At 43.5% G+C, this 19,661-nt stretch overlaps 2 protein-coding genes across 6 annotated transcripts in view; both read left to right on the forward strand.

Moving 5' to 3' along the window:
- OSBPL5 (oxysterol binding protein like 5) overlaps positions 1-7,730 on the forward strand; it is a 191,115-nt gene extending 183,385 nt beyond the window's left edge. For all 3 annotated transcript variants that reach the window (XM_051621781.1, XM_051621783.1, XM_051621782.1), the window contains exons 17-22: positions 70-206; positions 2,869-3,054; positions 3,565-3,703; positions 4,860-4,977; positions 5,600-5,702; positions 6,382-7,730. In XM_051621781.1, the coding sequence (XP_051477741.1) occupies positions 70-206; positions 2,869-3,054; positions 3,565-3,703; positions 4,860-4,977; positions 5,600-5,702; positions 6,382-6,517 (819 nt within the window). In that variant the 3' untranslated portion in view covers positions 6,518-7,730. The remainder of the gene's footprint in view (positions 1-69; positions 207-2,868; positions 3,055-3,564; positions 3,704-4,859; positions 4,978-5,599; positions 5,703-6,381) is intronic.
- A 1,617-nt stretch (positions 7,731-9,347) lies between these two features.
- Positions 9,348-19,509, forward strand: LOC127385898 (tumor necrosis factor receptor superfamily member 26-like). 3 transcript variants are annotated; one of them, XM_051622099.1, is made up of 10 exons: positions 9,350-9,609; positions 10,933-11,026; positions 11,855-11,986; positions 12,186-12,297; positions 12,874-12,947; positions 13,330-13,422; positions 14,430-14,464; positions 17,119-17,451; positions 17,912-17,960; positions 18,784-19,509. In XM_051622099.1, the coding sequence occupies exons 1-10, from the start codon at positions 9,577-9,579 to the stop codon at positions 19,062-19,064; spliced, it is 1,236 nt and encodes a 411-aa protein (XP_051478059.1). In that variant the 5' UTR covers positions 9,350-9,576; the 3' UTR covers positions 19,065-19,509. The 3 variants fall into 3 exon arrangements, with proteins under 3 accessions (XP_051478062.1, XP_051478061.1, XP_051478059.1); XM_051622102.1 differs by lacking the exons at positions 17,912-17,960; positions 18,784-19,509 and adding an exon at positions 17,794-17,905 and having other exon boundaries at positions 9,348-9,609; XM_051622101.1 differs by lacking the exon at positions 11,855-11,986 and having other exon boundaries at positions 9,349-9,609.
- The last annotated feature ends 152 nt before the right edge of the window (positions 19,510-19,661 follow it).

A 19,661-nucleotide genomic window follows, 5' to 3' on the forward strand; every position in this document is an offset into this window, starting at 1 on the left:
TTGTCAGGAGTATTTTCTGCCTTGTGTTTCTGATTGCCATTAACCTTTTCACTTAATTTTCCTTCTCAGGATGGGGAAGTACATATAAATGAATTGAAAAATGGGAATGTGGAAATATTCTGGAACCCAACCAGTGAAGTACGAAGGCAGAGACTGAAGCGCCATATTGTGCTGTTTGAGGAGCAGACAGACTTTGAGTCAGAGAGGTAAGGAGCTCTGGGAACATCTTGCTGCTGCTTCCGTGCTTAAAGTGGAGCTCTGATCAGAAGGCTCCCATTCTTCAGTACAGCCTTGGAAAAGCAGCAACTTGCTTTGCCTGCACTTATTACCGAAGCATTTACCTGTTTTTTTTCCAGTCTATTAACTCTGGAGCATTTTCATGAAGTATAGCTCTGAAATCACCAGGGAGCTGAGGTGAGAAATGGCGGAGGCTACATTTTGTCTGCTAAAATAACAACTCTCCCTGGACTCCAGAGATCAGGAACAGAATCGTAGGAACATTTTATGGAAAGGCAAGAAGCCAAATCTGAGGTCAGATGTCTTGTTAAGAAGGGTTGTTTAAACCACAGGCTCTTAAACTAGATGCAGGAATCATGTGGGAAGTCCTGGCATGAGCAGAGTAGTAGTTTGAACCACATAAGAGGATTTTATGAGAGGACGTAATTAAACAGATGTTTAGCCCTGCCTCATAATCTCAGCTGAGATCTCCAGTGAAGTCCACACTGGGATTTTTTTAGGGTAATCCAGATTACCTAAAAATATAGTCCTGGCACATGACTTAGAACACTGAAGGAATGACTGCCTGATGGAATGAGCATCCCTGAGCCAATTTTTAAGCAAGAGCAGCTCGAGCAACATTGTGTAGCGCTGGCTTCAAACCAACTACTCCTGTAATCTCACCAGTATGGTTAGCCAGTACCAGCTAACATCCCAAAACAGTACATGCAGTTTGCTGCCTGACTCTGGATTACATTGGCCACTTCCCCCGGGCATTGAATTTTGGTGTTCCATCACACTAAAAAGGTTCTCCTTTTTATGGGTAAAGAAAGGGATTGTATGAAAAAACCCCAAACAAACACATGAACATTTAGTTTGTTCTGGACAGCAGTGGGCGTTATGGGCAGTAAAGTCTGTTTTTGTAATTCACAGTTGTGCAATTGCTGTAGTCACAGAGCAGAGCACATTTCTCTATTAATCTTCTGAAGAAGATTGTTTAAAGGCAAAATCTCAGTCTTGCGAAGAATCTCCATTTCTTTGTTTACCAGGGTACTGCCAGAGCTGCCCTTTGCTACATCAAAGATTAATAATGATACATGCATCCAGGGGAAGGAGGCAAAAGGAGAAATTCTGGAGATCCCTAACAGACATTCACCCGAGCTCCTTATTATGCTGACAGTTGCATGAATATATTACAATCTAATCCAGGTTATGTTATGTCTGAATTGCCTCATTTCCTGCAGTGCTGAAATCACCTATTTTCAAAAACGCTGGAGAGTCCCTGAAGCTCCTGCTATTATGCAGCTCACCATGGAGGGTCTTGTTGTCTGACACGTGCAGCTCTTGATGGAGTAATTTGCCCTTGTCAAGCAATTTTGCCCATGTCTCTCTCAGGTTCTTAGAATTAGAAGACTCACTGTTCACACCACTGCATTCCTTAGGACTGACTCTATACACCACCACAGTATTTTCTTAGGCTGTTGTTTTCAGTTCTCCCTCCCCCACCCCCATCACTTTGAGTATGAATTGAGTTTCCTTCTTTTGTTTCTGGGAGAAAAGATTCATACACCGGAAAATGGGAGCGACATGAAAAAAAGGACAGGAAAGTGTCCTCTGCCTTCAGTTAATCATCTAAGAGGCTGCTTTTTTGCAAGTGTTGTGTTAATGTATGGTGATTGAAATATAATTAAAGCATCAGTATCCCTTTTAAATTGAGAGCTTCCCAGCAAACTCCAAATTAAATGCACGAATGTAATCTTCTGGAAGACTGGTGTTTCATGGAGCTGGGACTAGTGGAACAGTCTGGATCTCCAGTGCCTACTCTAACCACTAAACCACCCCATAATGTTTTGGGAGGCCTAGTTCCTAATCTCAGAAGTATTACCAACCTGAAATGAAGATTAGAGTCCTCTGATTAGAGGAACTGTGGAGAGGCCTATCTTATCTTGGCTATATTTTAAAAAAAAAAGGAATTATTTTTCTCTGCCTCCAGGCAGAGGCTCAGTGGGAGGTCATATGACAGATCACGTATCTTTTGGCAGCTGAAAACAAGTGTGAGTGAAAGCGTGTTCATGCTTGCAGTTTGTGATCACAAGTACATGTCTGTTTCTTGCATATTGAATCAGCTTCCTACAGATCTGGCTGTTACTCCTATGTGGAAGTACAACATGGCATATAGAGCTGCAAGCCTTGCACATTAATTCACTTTCCAGTGCTTCTCAATACAAAGCATTTGTTTCAGGGATAGACATTAACACAAAGGCTGCTAAACAGAAATGACTAAAAGGCAAAGAAGATAACAGATTCTCCATTATACATCAGTCACCTCTAAAGAGGCTACTGACCTCAATGAATTGAGCGTAACTGTCTTATAACTCACACGGACCACACTGACAATTATAATGAATGTTGTAGGTGATGTTATCTAAGGGAACATTCCCCTGTTCTCCAGTAAATCATTGTATACAGCATTCAATGTTGCCATTCTCACAGTGTTCCTTTAATTTATGAGCCAAAAATGAGGCTGAGCCATCCTGTTGTAGTTCCTCTGGAGTATCAACAGACCAGAAAAGTGTCTGCTCTAAGGTTCCAGCTGGCAAAATGCATTGTTGGTTTTAAGGTGGTTTAACTTGCTTCGCTGTTTGTTTTTAGGCTTTGGCAGCATGTTACCAGTGCAATAAACAAAGGTGATCAACACAAGGCAACACAGGAAAAATTTGTTCTGGAAGAGGAGCAGAGAAATGCTGCCCGGGAGCGGAGAGAGAACGGCACAGAATGGAAACCCCTGCTCTTCCAGCATGATGCCACCACTAACGAGTGGCGCTACAAATACGAGGAGTGAGTGGGGCGGTGGGGTTAGGAACAGACCTAGCTGCTTGGGTCCCCAGCAACACAAGCAAGGTTGCAGACCTGTAATTTGGGTCCTGCCATTCCCCAAACTATACCCTGGGCATCCTCTTTTTGAGCTCCATGTCATTATTAGAATGCATATTCCTCATACTAATTGGGAATAGCTGGAAATGAGGGCTTAGCAATGTAAAATCTGCTGTGCCATTGGTACAAATCTCTATTTGCTGCAACCGAGTGTGGAATCACTTAGCAGAGATTTTCTGCAGCATGCAAGAAAAGTTGACAACCCTGCTGTCCCCCCTTGGCAAGAAGGGTAAAGCTCCTGGAGACTTAAACCAACTCATTTATTGAGAGAGAAGTATCTGTTACTCCTCATACTGCATCTGTGGAAACTCTGATTACTGCCTGCCCAAATGCATATGGAATTAGTGTATTGCTCTTAACACACCTGGTGTGGGATTCCTACTTTTCTGATGTTTTTTCCTTTGGTCTCAAAAGTTTAAGACCTTGGGATCCTTTGAATGACATTGCCCAATTTGAGAAGAATGGGATACTTCAGACCATGGAACAACACTTATCCACAAGGATGTCAAACCACAAGACAACATGCATCAACAATCAAATTACACGGCACAAGGTAAAAAGCCTCTTTTGAGGAATAGAATATTCTTTATGATTGTTTAGATATTCAGCCCTTTCCTGCAGCATTTTCATGTAAGCACAGCATAGACTGAAAGATTTGGTTTGGAGTAAATACAGTGCATTACCCTAGACCTGCAATATTATACCATTGTTAACTCCAAATAATTATGATTCTTGGTTGACATATCCTATCCATTTTGTCATTTGTCTTCCAGTGTTGGTGACAGTGACTCTTGTACTTTGGTTTTGCACATGGCTGAGATGAACTTCATTGTGTGGTGTTTCCAAAGCAGAAAACTGCCCATAGTGAGGGTGTGAGCAAGGTTTTGGAGTGCACAAATGACATACTGCAGCTTCAGTTTCAGTCTTTGCCATCTGCCTTTATCACTTCCTCTTAGACAAAACAAAAAACTCTCTCCATCCTTTCTCTTTAAACAAGGATGATGCATTCTCATTTAATTTCATTAATCTTTGGAGTAATATATGCTTTGTAAATGTAGAACTGCTGAACTAGCTAGATATAACCTATATTGCACTGAGGAACTTGTATCTTAATATGAACACAGACTTTTGTTTTTTAATACCTCAAATCTGAGTGTCTCTGAACCTATGGAAGAGTTGAGGGTTTGTACCTGCTTTTTGGACCCTCCAGTGAGAAGTGTTTGAATCAATGGATTTGGTTTGCCCATTCAGGAAGTAGGGAGAAACTTTCAAAGTGCATCTAGAAATTACATATAAAAGTTCTGTGATGTTTAAATTTCTCAGGCTCCTTCTGAAAAATCTTCCTCAGGAAATTTTCTTCTAAATTGTTCTTCTTTTTATCCATTCTCTTATGTAGCTGGTTGGTGGGTATGCAACTCAGCAAAATAACTATAAAATTCATCACTAGTATGTGTCAAAGCTACAACAAAAATAATTTGGATGATGTCTTAAGGGTGTTATCATTTGAGGAAATGCTGCTGTACAAGGCATGTGCGTAATATCCTTAAATAGCTGCCAGGAGTGCAACTACTAGGAGTTGCTGAGAAAGCAAGCAAACCTTGCCATCTCACAGATATTCCCCAGCACCCTGGGTTATTTTGTTTGAAGCCAAACACAAAAGTCTTCAATTTGACGATGACCGAGTCTCTGTTGATCCCGCTTTTGTTCAGAGGTCTGCCAAGGACTGCAGGCGCCGCAAGGCCAGTGATCAGCCATCCAACCACAGCCAGAACACAGAGAGCAGCTGTTCCACGCCCGAGTCGATGCAGGGGCTCTCAGATGATGATGGCAAGTATTTGGGTATCCCTGGGTCAGGCTTTAATAGTCTTCCTTCAGTACCTGATCCCTTGAGGCAGCCCTACTTAATACCATGGGCCCATAGCCCACAGGAAGACACAGAGAATGTTCTGCATTTCTATCCTCTGTACATACTTATGCTTCTCTTTCTGCTTTACACTATCCGTGCCAACAAGGACTTCCTAATACCTGGCACAAACATGTTGGAAAAAAGCCACTAACATTCTGGCCAACGGGTACAAAACGGGCTTAATTTCTCAGTTCCTTTTCTCAGCTTTTGTTGGAGGTGACCCGGAAGGTTTCGGAGATGGGAGCAGGTGTAAGCACTCCATTCACCTTCCCTCAGTCAGGGAGAATGCTGCAAGAATTGTTTCCTGAGGGCCAAGAAGGGGGCCCCGGCCAGTGTTGCAGGACACATTCCATTGAGCTGTGCTTTTGGAGTGGAGACTCTGTGTCCTGTCTCCTTCTCCCCGTGTTGCCTCCTGAGAGTGTCTACCTGACTCTGACAGTTTGGTTACAGCCAGGCACTTGATGGGTGAACCTGGTTTGTGTTTCATCACCACCACCAGAGATGGAGATGCAAAACATAATGTCCTTCAATGCTTTGCTGCAGGGTTTGAAAGTCTGTGTGCTCAGTGTGGGAAAGAAATGAATCACCTGAAGGAAATTCATTCAGCCGTCTTATCCCTACAGAGAGCCCAGCAGGACATACACAGGTAACCATTTTCTCTCAACAAATAAATGATCTTAAGGGCTAAAAATAACCTGTGGCATTTAATTCCTCCACTGTGGCCTTTGGAGCCTCCTTATCAACTGCAGGGATGAAATTAACAACTGTTTCAATAGGTAACCTATTAACACACCAGAAAGGCAAAGTCACCCCCTACCTGAAACAGTGAGGAAATACCTTCCTCTTAAGATTCCTTATAGGGCAGAAAATGTCACCTCAGCACCATAAGCGTTTCTTTGCACTCCCGCTGCAGAACAGCTGCAGAAGTTGGAAGGGGCTGGGCCAGGTCCTGGCTATAAGTAAATTTCTTCTAGGCAAGAAGGTGTGGGGTCTCCCTCCTTATCAAGTATGTTATGAATTTGCTGTTTGGTGTAGAGATGTATTTGGGAAGGTTAGGGCATAGGTTTATGACTGGGTGCTGGATGAAGGAATTTCTTGGGGTTTGTGCCCTTACACCTCATGCTAACCAGCATGCTCTATCTGATCCAGCAGCAGCTGAAAGCCCTTATCTTTTTTCCTTTAAAAGAGAGGAGGTGAAGTCTGCAGAGCACAGGGCTATCTCTGAAGTACAGGGATCTCTTTCAGTGTGGAAGCTCTGAGTATGTGCAGGTGTGAATGCACACCTCCCTCTGCCACACCAATAAACATCCTGCTTTCTTTTCCAGAAACCTCAGTGCTCTGAACAAAAAGTCCTTCCACAGGAAGGTCTCTTCTGAAAACTTCCTCCTGGACTCTCGCTTTTGGTTTCTCCTCTTCATCTTTCTGATGTGTCAACTATTCATCAATTATGTCTTCAAATAAAATCACTACGTTTGGCAGCAATAACTATTACTGGCTGCAGGAGGGGGGCCACTCATGCAAGGAGCCCAGCGAGGCACCAAAGCACTTTAGAACCAATGCGGCAGACGTGGAAGAAGTTGAAAAACAAGGTTAAAAAGGGACCTAGGAACCTGCAAAACTTCGTTCCTGCAGACTATGTCATTTTTGCCTTTTACATGTACATCTTCAAGGACCTCTTAACCTGTATGGGCCTTAATGCTGAAGCCAAATGTAGCTTTAATTGTGCAATTTGTTTTCTATGTCATGTCATTTTCTGATGCAATTAATAATTACCCAGCAGTATTGGTACCCACAAAATGGTAAACACCCCAGCATTTTGGAAAGGTTATTCCAGCCTGGTTCACAGTTCTACAAGTGAGGGAGTGCAGCTGAGGAGCTGTAAAGAACTGATGTCCATGATGTCTGGCTGGCTGCATTCAATTATGGGAAGGAGAACACTTGGTCCAAAAAATCCACCCCCAGAATAAGGATATTAAGTCATAATCTGTTTTGTTAGCACACACAGAATGGGACCTCAGGATGTGTTTTATTTTCCATTCCACGAGAACTGTAAATATGCACAATTTCCTAGAGCCATTCTTCTTTAGGAAACGGGAAGTATTCCCATGAGTGAAGGCTCAGTTTGGTTATGGAGCTGACTGGTGTCCTGGACTGGGCCCACCGAGTATCATGTCAGATGTGCCTGTCCATAAAATCTGGTCACTTACTATGTTAGTTATTATTTGCTGTATGGCTGTTTTATAATCTCATACACTAGCATTGTAGAGAGGAACCCACTGCCCCAGGACAGGTGAGACAGACAGGAGCAATACAGGTGTATGTGTGTTTGCTCGTAGGTACATTTATTGTGGAAGGTCAGGAAGGAGGAAGGGTTTTGCCACTGCATTGTTCAACACTGTTAGTAGTCTTCCTATTTTACACCATTTTTTAAAGATTTGCAATATTTTCTGTAGACTGCGGACAATACTAAGCCTTTCTTTTCTGGCCTGAAGTAGTTCCAAGTGGTAAGTACTGCTATATATACAGCCTTAAAATACTTAGTGGTGGTGCCAGTCTGGGCTATCGTTCAATGTAAATGTTTCCAAATTTTTAAGTACATTCCTCGTCATATTCCCCAGTTAGGGGAAACCTGTTTGTGCTTGATATGTTGAAATAAAACTACACACAACTTTCAGTGGGCAGTCTATCTGAGAAATTATTTGGGTTGTTTCAACTTGGTTTGGTGTTTTAGAGCATTTTACAAGTAAACAGTTCTTAGGCCATGCTTTTGAGAGGAAAAACTCCAGGAAAAAGCCTTCAAGAATTTCAGACATAAGCTGTAAATTAGAACAGTAACAGAATTTTGATACCTCTCTGCCTCATACTATCCATGTCATCTAATCGTAGCAACTTCCTCAAAACAGAAAGAAAAGGGGTTGCCTTGATTTTTGCTGTTGTATGTGTAAATGTACAGGCTTGTCTTGGACTTGGAAAGCCTTTATATTAAGGAGGTAACTTGATGATAGAGAATAGATGGAGCGAACCACAACTCTGTGACAGAACAGGCAGGATGAGAGCTGGCATCAGGAAGCTGATGTTCAAGAAAAAATGACACATAATAAAGGGTGAGAGTGATTGAATAATTATAAAAAATCTCCAGAAAAACCAAAGGATTCTGCATCCTTGAGGAATCATCCTCAAGAATGTCAACATTCTCAATCCAGTTTGGGTGCTTTTTTGAAGGATGTCATCCTAGTCACTCCTTTCTGACCCACGCCACATGTGGTGTAAACCTTGGTGAGAGGGGAGTCTCCCTGGCCTCTGCCTGTGAAAGAAAGTCCAGCACTAATAATGCCTGCCTGGTTATGCAAAGCTCTCTATGCACCTTGAAAGCATTCACTCCTAATGCTGTGCAAACACATCTGCTAATCTCCTGTCTAATTGTCCCTTCAAATGCTTCAGCAAGTCAGCGCAGCTCTGGCCTGTCAGCGCAGCCATCCCCATCACACACACACCCTGTGGGACCACCAATTGGAGATACTGAGAGAACCTCTCCTCTTCTGTCGGGATATTTACATCTCTTGGGTACAAATGTGTTCTGGTTTTGAGAAATAGTTACTAGAAAAAAAAAACAAACCATCAAAACAAAAATCCAAACCCACCTGTGTCCTGGTTTGAGAAGCAGTGCTGAACAGGAAGCCTTTGGTAGGTGTGAAGTGAATGCTTGAAATTCTTTGGATTATTTCCATTTTACCAAATTACGTGCCCACAGGGATTTCACTGGGACTTGTTACTGCAGTTAAATAAAACAAACACTGTTACCATGAGAGGAGCAGTTCAGTTAAAGCAACTATTAACTTATATAAACTATGTATTGGCACAGGAGGAGTTTCCAACATAAGCTACTGCATATACTGTAGGGGATTAAAAAATAATCCAGTAAGGAACAATCTAGAAATGCTTGTGCCATTAATTTTAATCCAATTTCAACATCTGGAGGCGAATGTTCGTACATGCCAGTTATGTACACATAGAGAATGAAAGGTATTCTTGAGGAAAAGCAAAGCCAGAAATGTTGCTGTTTCTCTAGAAGGAATAATTGCTGGGGAAGAAGTTGAGAGCCCCTTTAGGACTTGAGAAAACCCAGTTCTGCACCCAGTCTGTGGGTTTTTGGAAAAATTCCCCTTCTGTCCTTTACTCCTCCTTTCGTGATGAGCCCTTCAGCAGCACGTGAGTTTTGGGTGGAGACACACGGATCAGGCCATCTCCTAACGCGTTTCCTCCTGCTCCCCATAGGTGCGCGGCATGGTGCGGGGCAGCTCCTAAGGCACGACGCGCTGTTCCTCGACTCCGGCGGGGCAGCAGCGTGCCCGGGACACACCATCCCTGCTCTGCCCGCTTCTCCCCGCCGAGGGCTGCGGGGCCCCGGCGCGGCGGGGGCGGGGGCGGCCTCGGCCCGCCCCGGGGGCGGATAAAGCGGCGGGAACGGCCCCACCGCGGCAGGTGCCGGGGGAGCGGAGCGCGCCCAGTTGGGGATCGCCATGAGGGCCCCGCGGGCGGGACTGGTGCTGCTGGTGAGTGGTGGGGCGGGGGGCGAGCCTGGGGCCGGGACCGCAGGTGGCAGGAAGAAGCTTGTCCTTCATCTACTAGCTGGTTTGCAGATTCCTACTTTGGAGAGGAAAAAAAACTTTCTCTAAAGTCCAGCGTGGAGGAGCCTTGCGGGGTTCCAGCCCTTCTCTTCCTCAAGAGACTTTTTGGTGTAACATTTTTTTCGTGTAACTTTTTTGTGTGTGTTTTTTTGTTTTGTTTTGTTTTTTCGTGTCGGAATCCTGAGTCAACTCGGTTCTCCTAAGCCTGAAAGGGGTAGGGAAGCGCAGCTGCCGTGGGGTTGCGGGGAGTCCCCCGCGGGGGATGGGGGAGGTGCCGCTCACGGGCCCCTTCCCGGCCTGCCTTTCCTTGGGGGGGGAAGTTAAGAGTCGGGCGTGAGGTTTTTGGTAGTCCTCACGTTATTGAATTGTGAAACTGGTGGTTTTCTCAACGACGCGATTATGGAGAAGATTTTCAGTCCCCCGGCGGGAGAGTTGAATGAGCGGCGCTGCGGGAGCCGGGGGGTGGGAGCTCTCGGTTTCAGCCTGGGAATTGGCCGCTGGTGGCAATTGGCGCCGGGGAGCTTCGCCACCGTTCCTTCCCCTCCTCCTGCCCCTGCTTTACCGCTTTCCCTGACGTGTGTGCAGGGATATAAGGGGTGTACTTCGGCGGCCCCAAACCCGCAGCATCGGAGCTCCCCGCTCGCCGCTCCGGGCGCTGGGCCGGGCGCCCGGCTCCTGGGGAGACTTGCCGAGGCGTGTGCAGCCCTCGGGCTGCTTCGGGGAAGGGGAAAAAAGTTCCTAATGCTCCTGTGGCTACAGTAAATTATTTTTTGTTAATGACTCAACTGCTTGCCTACTGCTTCAGATTACAGAGCTAGTGAGAAATGCGGGACGGGCTCTCGGGGGCGTTCCTCCATCTTGCTGGAGGAAAACTTAACACTGACCCTTCTGAATGAAAAAGATGGAAGGAGGGAGAAATGAATCGCTTGTATAAAGTAGAAACCTCGGCCTCTGAAGTTCAGCTGTAGTGAATTAGTGAAAATTAAACAGAAGTTTAAAACAGAGGTGGGGATCTGTGGGTATAGTTGCCTAAGCTTGTCAGCCACTGAATGGTTCTGCTTTAACCCTAGCTTTGTACTTGTAATTACTGCTGTGAGTGGCACACTTAGCAGAAATTAGCTTGGGTTTCCTTTGTGGCTTCCCATGAACTTCTGAATGTGTTTTCAAGTCTTTACAGGAACATCTCCCCGCGATGGTTATCCTGTCCCGGGCGGGTGAATCACTCAAACACCTGTGTCTCTGCCGTAGGTTTCACTGCTGATAATGCCCGGAATGGGAGCAGAGGACTGCCCGGAGGGAGAGTACTTCAGCGGAGGTCACTGCTGCGTACTTTGTCCAGCAGGTAAGGCTTCAGGCACTTGTAGTGGATAACGGCCATGTTTTTCTCCCAGTGGAGATGGCTGCACACCACTTGTGTTTTTTACATTGCGTCCGGTGAAATCACGAGGCTGCTGGAGCTGGGTGGCTGCTTGATGCTGTTCAGGCCTGGCTCCATTTTGAAGGGAGAGCCCCTTGCGCAACAGGCGATGACTGGGAGAGATGCCTTGGCAGCAAGCCAGGAAACCTCTGCCCGCTGCTCAGGATGAAGTCTTCAAAGATGGGTGGTGTATTTTTTTTTTTTTCTCTCAGGAAAAAAAACACCACAAAAACAAACCCTAACAAAGCCACACGACAAAACGCTTTAGCTAGCACAAAGAGCAAACCTAGGAGAATTCTGATATTCCTGTATCTGTAGGTAAGACTCTGACTCCTTGCTCAGTGTGTGCGGAGCTAACAAGCTTTGTGCCAAGAAGCACCTTGCCCTTAGTACTGGGGGCTATCGGCTGGATTTAAAGATAATTCTGACAAAGAAAAGAGGTTGTTTAGAGCAATTCTCCCTGTGCCTGCCGTGCCTCTTCAGAGGACAAGGGGCTGGGCACGGGTGACTGAGCTGCCACGTGAGTCATCCTGGTCTCTGGTGTGTTCTGGTGGAGGTGGCTCCTTGGCTACCACTCCCTGAGTGGCAAGCTGTGAACGTGCCTCCTCACCCTGCTGCACGGCTCTGTTCACCATTCACTTCCAAGGGCTTGAACTTCCCTCAAAATGGCTGTGTGTTGTAACATCCTGTTACAGTCTTCTGCCTGTTAAATGATCCCTTGAGACTCCTGCTACTGCCACTGCTCTTCCACAGGTACTTACGTTGCTGCCCACTGCAGTACTCCGCATTCACGAGGAAGATGTGAGAATTGCACTGCAGGAGAGAGTTACACTGCCCACGCGAATGGCTTGGAAGAATGCTTAACCTGCAGACAGTGCAAAGATGGTACCAAGCACAGTTTTGATGAAACCTTAACCCTTTTCCCCTTTTTTAATGTGGAAAGTATGATCCTCTGAGCTTTTTGCACTTCCAGCCATTGAGAATACTGGACTTACTAATAAATTGCCTTTATGGCCTGAGTATAGTTTTTGCACAGTTGTAGAGAGTCACGACTTCTTATGTTTATCTTATATTTTACTTTTAGATCAGATAACTTTGACAACCTGTACTCTGACACGTGATACTGAATGCCAATGCAAACAAGGGTATTTCTGCCCTACTGAGGGCTGTGAAATATGTCACAGAAGGAGTACAACGTAAGTTTGATAATTAATATGTGACTGTTTTCCTTCTAGTCAGTGTTAAAGCTGTGGCCAAATCTGTGCCAATACCTAACACAGTTATTAAGCTGTATATTGTTCCCCTGAAGCCAAATGGAATTACTGATGCATTTCAATTTTAAGTGTCAAAATACGTGAGGTTGAGACCTAGAAAGATACAGCTTTTGGTATTGTGCTTCTTGTTTATGGCTGTAAGCTTCATATTTTTCACATCTTAGGATTAGTACTTCCCCATATACACACGTGAATGAGCATTGTTTTAGCTGGTCCAAAATTTCAGGAGGTAGACCCACTTGTTGAAGGAAACTAACTGCATGAATAATGCATCTGCTCAGACACTCAGGCTAACATAGATAAGTTTTATCTGCTTTGCTTATATTTAATCTTGTAGTAGTATTTTTGTTTCTTTAAAGGTGCACTTCTAAAAAGGTTACCTGTTTATGCATGTCTTGTTCATGTCTCTAAGCTCTGCCTGAAAAAAAATCAAGCCTGGGCAGAGCTGCATATTGCTCTGGAAATGCTGATAGAAACCTCTGTTGCCATCCATTTCAGGTATCCGGAAGGGAAAGACACTGTGCAGAACTGCAATGCTACCACAGATGTAGGATGTGACTCACCTGGTCAAGGTTTGGTACCCAAATACCACTCAGCTTGGTTGGGTTTGTGGCTTCAGACTGCTAACACCAGAGCAGTCTGTAAAACAGTGTTTTGAGCTACTGTAACATGTTTAAGAGCTGCTGTATTTTGGTCTTAGAATTACTTACTGAAGACAAGCTCTCAGAAAAGCTGGAACAATAAACCATCTTAAATTTCTCTCAGTGAAAAGCTATGTGTATTGCCAGGGGTTTCAAAGTTGCAATAGTGATGCTGTTGAAAGTTACAAATAATGCAAAGATTTCTTTCATGTCTTCTATGTCTGAGAAGCAGGCAAGGCTTGCACTTAAGGATATCTTGTCTGGGGACTGCTTCAGTGCTTCTGTACTAATTTTGTTCCTTTTTCCTTCATAGGAAGCTTAGCTCCTTTCATTGTTGTTCTGATTATCTTGGGTGGTTTTGCTGCATTGCTGCTCTTTCTAATTAGAAAGCTGAAGAGTAGAAAAGGTAACTGCTTGATTACCATCCATGAACTTCCCAGAATTTGGCAAAGCAGACACTAAGACTATCCCCTTAAACAGGGGCCTGTTTAAGCTCTAGCTCATTTAGTATGTGATTCAATTACTGTTATAATATGCAATATTAATTCAATCAGCTCCTGTGTAATGGAGACTAGTTTAGTTCAGTAAATAAAACACAAACTTTGAGCTTTCTTACTTGGCTGAGAGATGCCTCTTCTTCAAAGCAAGATTAGCATAAGGTCCTTAAAAGGCCTTCTGATCTACTTGCATTGTATTGGCAAGGTGTGAGAAAAATCTGTGCATGAGTTCAGACATGGGGCAAGAAGTAGCAACTAGTTAGATTATTAATTACTTTCATTCACTGTGTTTGCCTGTGGGGATTTTTTTCTACAAATTGCTGCCCTGTCATCATTTAAGTCACTTACTATCGAACAAAGCCATGAATCTTAACATTCATGGTAAGTCCTGTGTGAATTAGTTGGTGGGTTGTTGGTTTTTTTTTTTTGTAGTGCAAATAGGGATTTTCCTGTGAAACTTTGCTCTAAAGCATATTGAAGTTTTTGCAACTAGTTTAGTTAGAATAATTTTTAAAAATATTTTTAATAACTGTTCAATTATGCCTTATTGATTGTATTGCAGTAAAGACAATTTCTGCCTTTTGTGTTGAAGTGGCCCACAGAAATGCATAAGTTGGAGGGGGGGAGGTTGAAAAAGTGGCTTAAAAGCCAAACTGCGTCTTATGGTCTGTGTTTTACTAAGCATGATCCTTCGTGCTCTGTATGAAGGCACAGTGCAAACACTGTGCTGTTAGTGAAGGCTAAGAGGTAAGGCTCTCATGAAACATGATAGGTCAAGGAAACTAAATGGCTTGGATTGGAGCTTTGGTTTGTGTTACAAATGTGTACACAGCATATAAATCTTCTGTGAATTCAGCTGTGTTTTTAAGTTGCTTCAATTCCTAAAAGTTTCTTAGACATCTATCCTCTTTTCCAGCTGCTTCAACTGATAAAGATGTGGAGAAAGGTCTGGTAAGTATACGATGGATCGAGTGTTTCCTCTCAGTTTTGTGCAGCTTAATTGTGCAGCTTAATTGTACCTGAAACACAGCTCTCTGTTTTCATCTCGCCCTAGACCTACGGGTAGGATGGGTTCCTGTGATGTGACAAGTTGTGATTCATACAGGGCTGGATGTTAGCAAGGGACTGATGCGTTCATTAGCTGCATGTGTCCACTGCAATTACCCTTCCCAGGATTTCCCTTAAGAAAATGCTGCAGCCCATGGCCAGAATGTTTTGAAAGTGGAAAAAAAAAATAGGCTAAGTGTAAACTTTTCACTTCAAACTGTCTCTAAGCGATGCCTTGATTCAATTAGTTCTTTGCTGTAGCATTTGTCCATTCCCCAGGCAATGCCATCTGTAACTTGCATGATGGTGTTCTAGCTTTCCTTGCCTTTTGACTTAAAATGTTGTGTTCATGTGACTGACTTACCTCATCCAGCAAAGTGACTGAGTATCCCTGCCTTTGAACTCATGTTGCATGTTGGGTGTGTGACTTGGTCCTGTGCAGTCCTATAAGGCAAGAGACTCAGGGCTGAGAGCATACCAGTTCAGAAGTACATCCCTGAAAAGGCTTCACAAAGTTGAGTCTGGCTACTGGCATATGTTCCCCTTTAGAGCTGGGTTCACCCTGGCCTCCTTTAGTCAAACTCTATTTCAGAAGTTACTGTTGAATCTGAAAATTATTGCTAGTTAGCATTTTGCAAGATAAATACAAGACTAGCTTGTATTTAGCTAGTCTGGCTTTAGCTTCTCTGTTTAGAAGCTATGCTCCTAACAGCATGGTGGTGCAAAAATGAGCTCAGTCTTCACTATATAATGATGTGTAACACCAAGCTGTACAACAAATCTGTCTTGATACGGATCTAAGAAAAATGTCCAGATTCCCCTCCTAGCACCTGTACAGCAGCATCTCCTCCCTGCTGCCTTTCTTGGCCCACCCAATGCATACACTGCTCACCTGGTGTATCAGCTCTTCTCTAATCTTACTAGCTTGACATAATAAAGATGCATTTAATTACTTGAAATTACTTGGATACTTGAAGAAAAAGAATCAAAAGATGTGATAAAAACATCACCTTAAATTCTTTTTTTTTTTTTTAAGGTCCATAAGTGGCTCAAATATATGAATCACCCATGGGTCTTTGTTGGGTTGTGTGCCCCCACACACCCTGGCCAGATTCACAGTGCTTCGTGTATTCATAGAAGCTGATGAAGAAATGTGACAGAAAACCTGGTCAAAATGCCATAGCATAGGAAGAGGCAAATAAAACCTCTCTTTATGTTGAATAAAATGGTAGTAGAATAATGCAATCACAAACTGGTGCATGGTGACACTTAGGTCTGACAAGAGAGTTGTCACAGACTTGAGTTGCAATGTCTGCATACTTGGAAGTGTTCATGCTACTGTAAGAAAAAACTTATTTGCTGAGGAGAGTTACACTGAGAGCTACACTAAGACCCAGTGTTTTGGCACCAACCTGCTGTTCTCTCCAAAGTACCAGTGAATTTATACTGCTGTAAAAAAAAAAAAGTTGCTGATACTTTATTTCGTTCCAAAATAGAGCAGCAGCTATTAGTTGCTCAGCTACCTGTTTAGAACTATTCTATATAAATAGTATCAACCTGTTCAACCTGTTTGCACCCTTAAAGTGGATTCAATGTGAGTGATGCACAACTACATGTGTGATGTGTGGGGTCGTTCCCCTCACATCCCTGCTTACACATGTTGGTCACGTGGTGGTGTCACACCTGGGTCACAGACCTTGTGCAAACAGAAATCACGGTGCCTTATGCTCATGGGGGAAACTGTCCCTTAATAAACACAATCCTTGTTGGAAGAAGTCACTCTTTGGCCTAATTTTCCACCTTTAGAAAAAATGAAATTCCTAAAACTTTCCAGTTTTGGCACTAGCTGATATGCCAGACAGATGCTGGTCTGCTTTGTACTTGTACTGTTCTTGATTACTTGGATCTATACCCCCTGGCATATGCTTGTTTAATATATTAACAATGCTAAAAGTGCTGCAGCCCTCCTGGCTTCTCTTTGCCCCCTCACAAAAGCTATGCAATGTGAACTGGTGCTTACTGGCTTATTTCAACTTGTTCTAGTTTGTGAATCTACCAGAAAAAAACTAATCCAGTAAAAAAAAAAAACAACCAAAACTTGAGCTAGTGCACTTGAATGGAGCTGATACACTATTAACAGCTTAGCAAAAGCTCTGGAAATCAGCCTTGATACACGGGGAGGCTTGAGGCCCCTGTTTCTGTTAAGTCAGCTCAGGTGCAGCAAGGCAATTTAATTTCCTCCTGCCTAAGGAGGATTGCATACCTTCCATGCCTGGAGTAGCATGTAGCAGTACGTGCCAGTGAAAACATGAGGAAAGGTTTCCTGCATTTGTTGTGGAGGTAGCCTGTGAGCCTTATCCTGCAGAACAGCCGGGGAAGTGGAGAATCTAGGGTTGAAGGTTGTAACTTCTGTATGTTTGTAACTTTGCCAAACTAGCAGCTCTCCTCTTGTTTCTTTGACATCTGCTGACTTCAAGTATTCTGTTTTTTTACCTCCAGACTGTCCTTGGAAGTTGACGTATGAAATATCTCTTCAAATATGTTCTTACTCTTTACAGGAGTCAGAGGGCAGTACTGAAAGCCTCATTTTACCAGGACAGACACCTGCAAATACCACAATCAACCTAGAGGATGAGAAGTCTCGTGAGAGCCCAGAGGGCCAAGCCCAAACCAATGATAACTTGGAAGTAAAAAACACATCACCAGAGGAAAACAGTGTTCAGCTTTCTGAGCTGGGCACCACCTCACATTGCAGCTGGGGGTGCCACATGGAAAGGTGCTGGAGGAAGATCACCAAGCCTTCACCAGCAGCAAAAACTGGACAGAATCCTGCTTTTCATCAGAATGCCCCACCTAAGGTACCAAAGGCTAGGATGCCAGCAAAGCATAGGGTAAGTGTGTGTTTGAAATTATAATTGTATTTTCTCTGATACATGTGCAGTTTCAGTTGAGTTCTTAGCTGTTTCTTGACTGAGTGCTGTTTTCAGGAATAATGACAGGGAAGAGAAGGCTTTGCCTTAAAGATGGAATAGAAAGTATAGGAAGTGATATATTGGGAAAACAAACTTCAGTTTCTCATTTAATCTGCTCAGCCTCTCTCATCTCCCTGATCAATATTTACACAAAAGTTAGTCTTTTGCAATACTAGCAAATGTGTTTCCTCGTTGCTTCACTTTGGAGCTAGTAGGTATGGCTGTTTCAGCATGTGATTTTTTTCATTCAAATACATTCAGCTGTGCTGTGAAATCTGACCTCCTTCCCCTGTTGGTGTGTATGCTGTGAAAGCAAGCTACCAAGTCAGGAGAGAAGTGCTCCGAAATGTTGGAATAATGGTTCAACTTTGTATTACAGGCACGACGCACACACTGTCGAATAAAAGTTAAAGATCTCTCTCAAAGAGGTGAGCATTCCATAAATGACAGAACCTGGAATTTGAGGGTTTTTTCCTGTTGACTCTAGTCTACTGAAGGAATAGTGTAGGGAGGCTAATGAATATTGCTTAGAGCTATAACACTTTCAGATTGTTATAAAATATGCCAGAACAGAATGATTACTACATTTGAGAAAAGCTATAATCCCCATGGTGAATTGAAGCATGGCTTTTCTGCACAGGAGTATGGTGCAGTCATGCTTTTAAGAGTAAGAATGGTACAATATTTATGTATATGTTTTAAACAAGTTTGCATTGTAGCGGTGTACTTTGCTGTAATGAGTGACATGTAGGTCACAGCAGGAGATCTGTCGAATGTCCTCTCACATGGAAGACCACATTGTATCCCTGTATTGCTCCCTATGGCCTGCAAGTTGATGTGGGGGATGTCCAAAGGACATGTTTTGCTCATGCTGATCTTGGCCTGGCAAACCTATACCAGTAGCATAGTAAAGGGGTTAAAGCTTACTGTTGAGTAGCCCTATTAAGCTTAAGAGAAGACTTGCAGGCCAATAAAGCCCTTCTCCAACCACCTTTACTGAATAGTGTCTCATCTGAAGAGACTGCTTTTGAGATAGGTAGAGTGATACCTTTAGATTTGTTCAAGATCACTCAGTAGGAAAACTATTTGTCCTGCCGCTTCTTAAGTACCAGACCTGGCCTTGCTGCTGCTGTTTGGTCTGTACCTGTATTTGCTGAACATTAATGGGAAAACATGTACATTAGCTATGAAAAAAATCTGTATGTTAAAACCTAGGCTGATGCGTGTTGTGTGTTTTTATTTTTCTTTCAGAGCTGAGAGATACCTTTCAGGTCATTATAAATGAAGTACCACCCAAAAAGTGGAAGCTCCTTATGAGAACTCATCTGCAGGAAAATGATATTAGTAAAATTATTTATGACTTTCCTAATGATAGAGAAGAGCAATGTTACCAGATGCTTCTCACCTGGAAAAACACACTGGGAGAAAAACAGGCTATTATTAAATTACTACATGAGATAAGGTATCTAGATATCAAGGCTTATGATAATGTATTGAACACTTTAAAAAGTAATAACATTATAACTAAATAAGAAGCTAAAGATTAATGTTTATCATGAACTTTAAAAATGCTCCTGTGTACATATATATGTCTACAAACTTCCTGTAAATGAGGATGTCAGCACACTGCTAGGAGAAGCGATGGCGGGGACTTGATATCCTCCTCACCTTCATGCAGGGAGTGATTTAACACCATTGGTGTTAGCACAGAATCCGGTTGTGACTTTCACTAAGGTCTTTTGAGTTGTCTGATACGGAACGCGGGCGCCGGATGCCGGCTCGAGGAGCTCCAGCTCACCTTCCCTTGGGGTGGCAGGACCGTGCTGTTCCAACCCGGGGGGCACACGCGAAGAAGCAGCTGCTCTTTCTGAGAGGATTGCAGTGCTTTGCTTCCTGAAAGGATTGTGTTTTGTTTTTTGTATTATGCCGGGAATTGTTATGTTTGAAGCACGGTAATAAAAGCCTGGTTGAGCCAGAGCTGGGGTTGACTCTTTCGCCTTCATGTCAGAGGGTGGGACGTGTTGTGAGGGGAGCCCATTCGCACAGAATCACGGAACTGTTCTAGCAGGAAGAGACCTTTAAGATTGTTGAGTCCAACTGTAACCTTATTTTACCGACCATTAACCTAA

This window comes from Apus apus, chromosome 5 (assembly GCF_020740795.1).
Source record: "Apus apus isolate bApuApu2 chromosome 5, bApuApu2.pri.cur, whole genome shotgun sequence".
Taxonomy (NCBI): Eukaryota; Metazoa; Chordata; class Aves; order Apodiformes; family Apodidae; genus Apus; species Apus apus.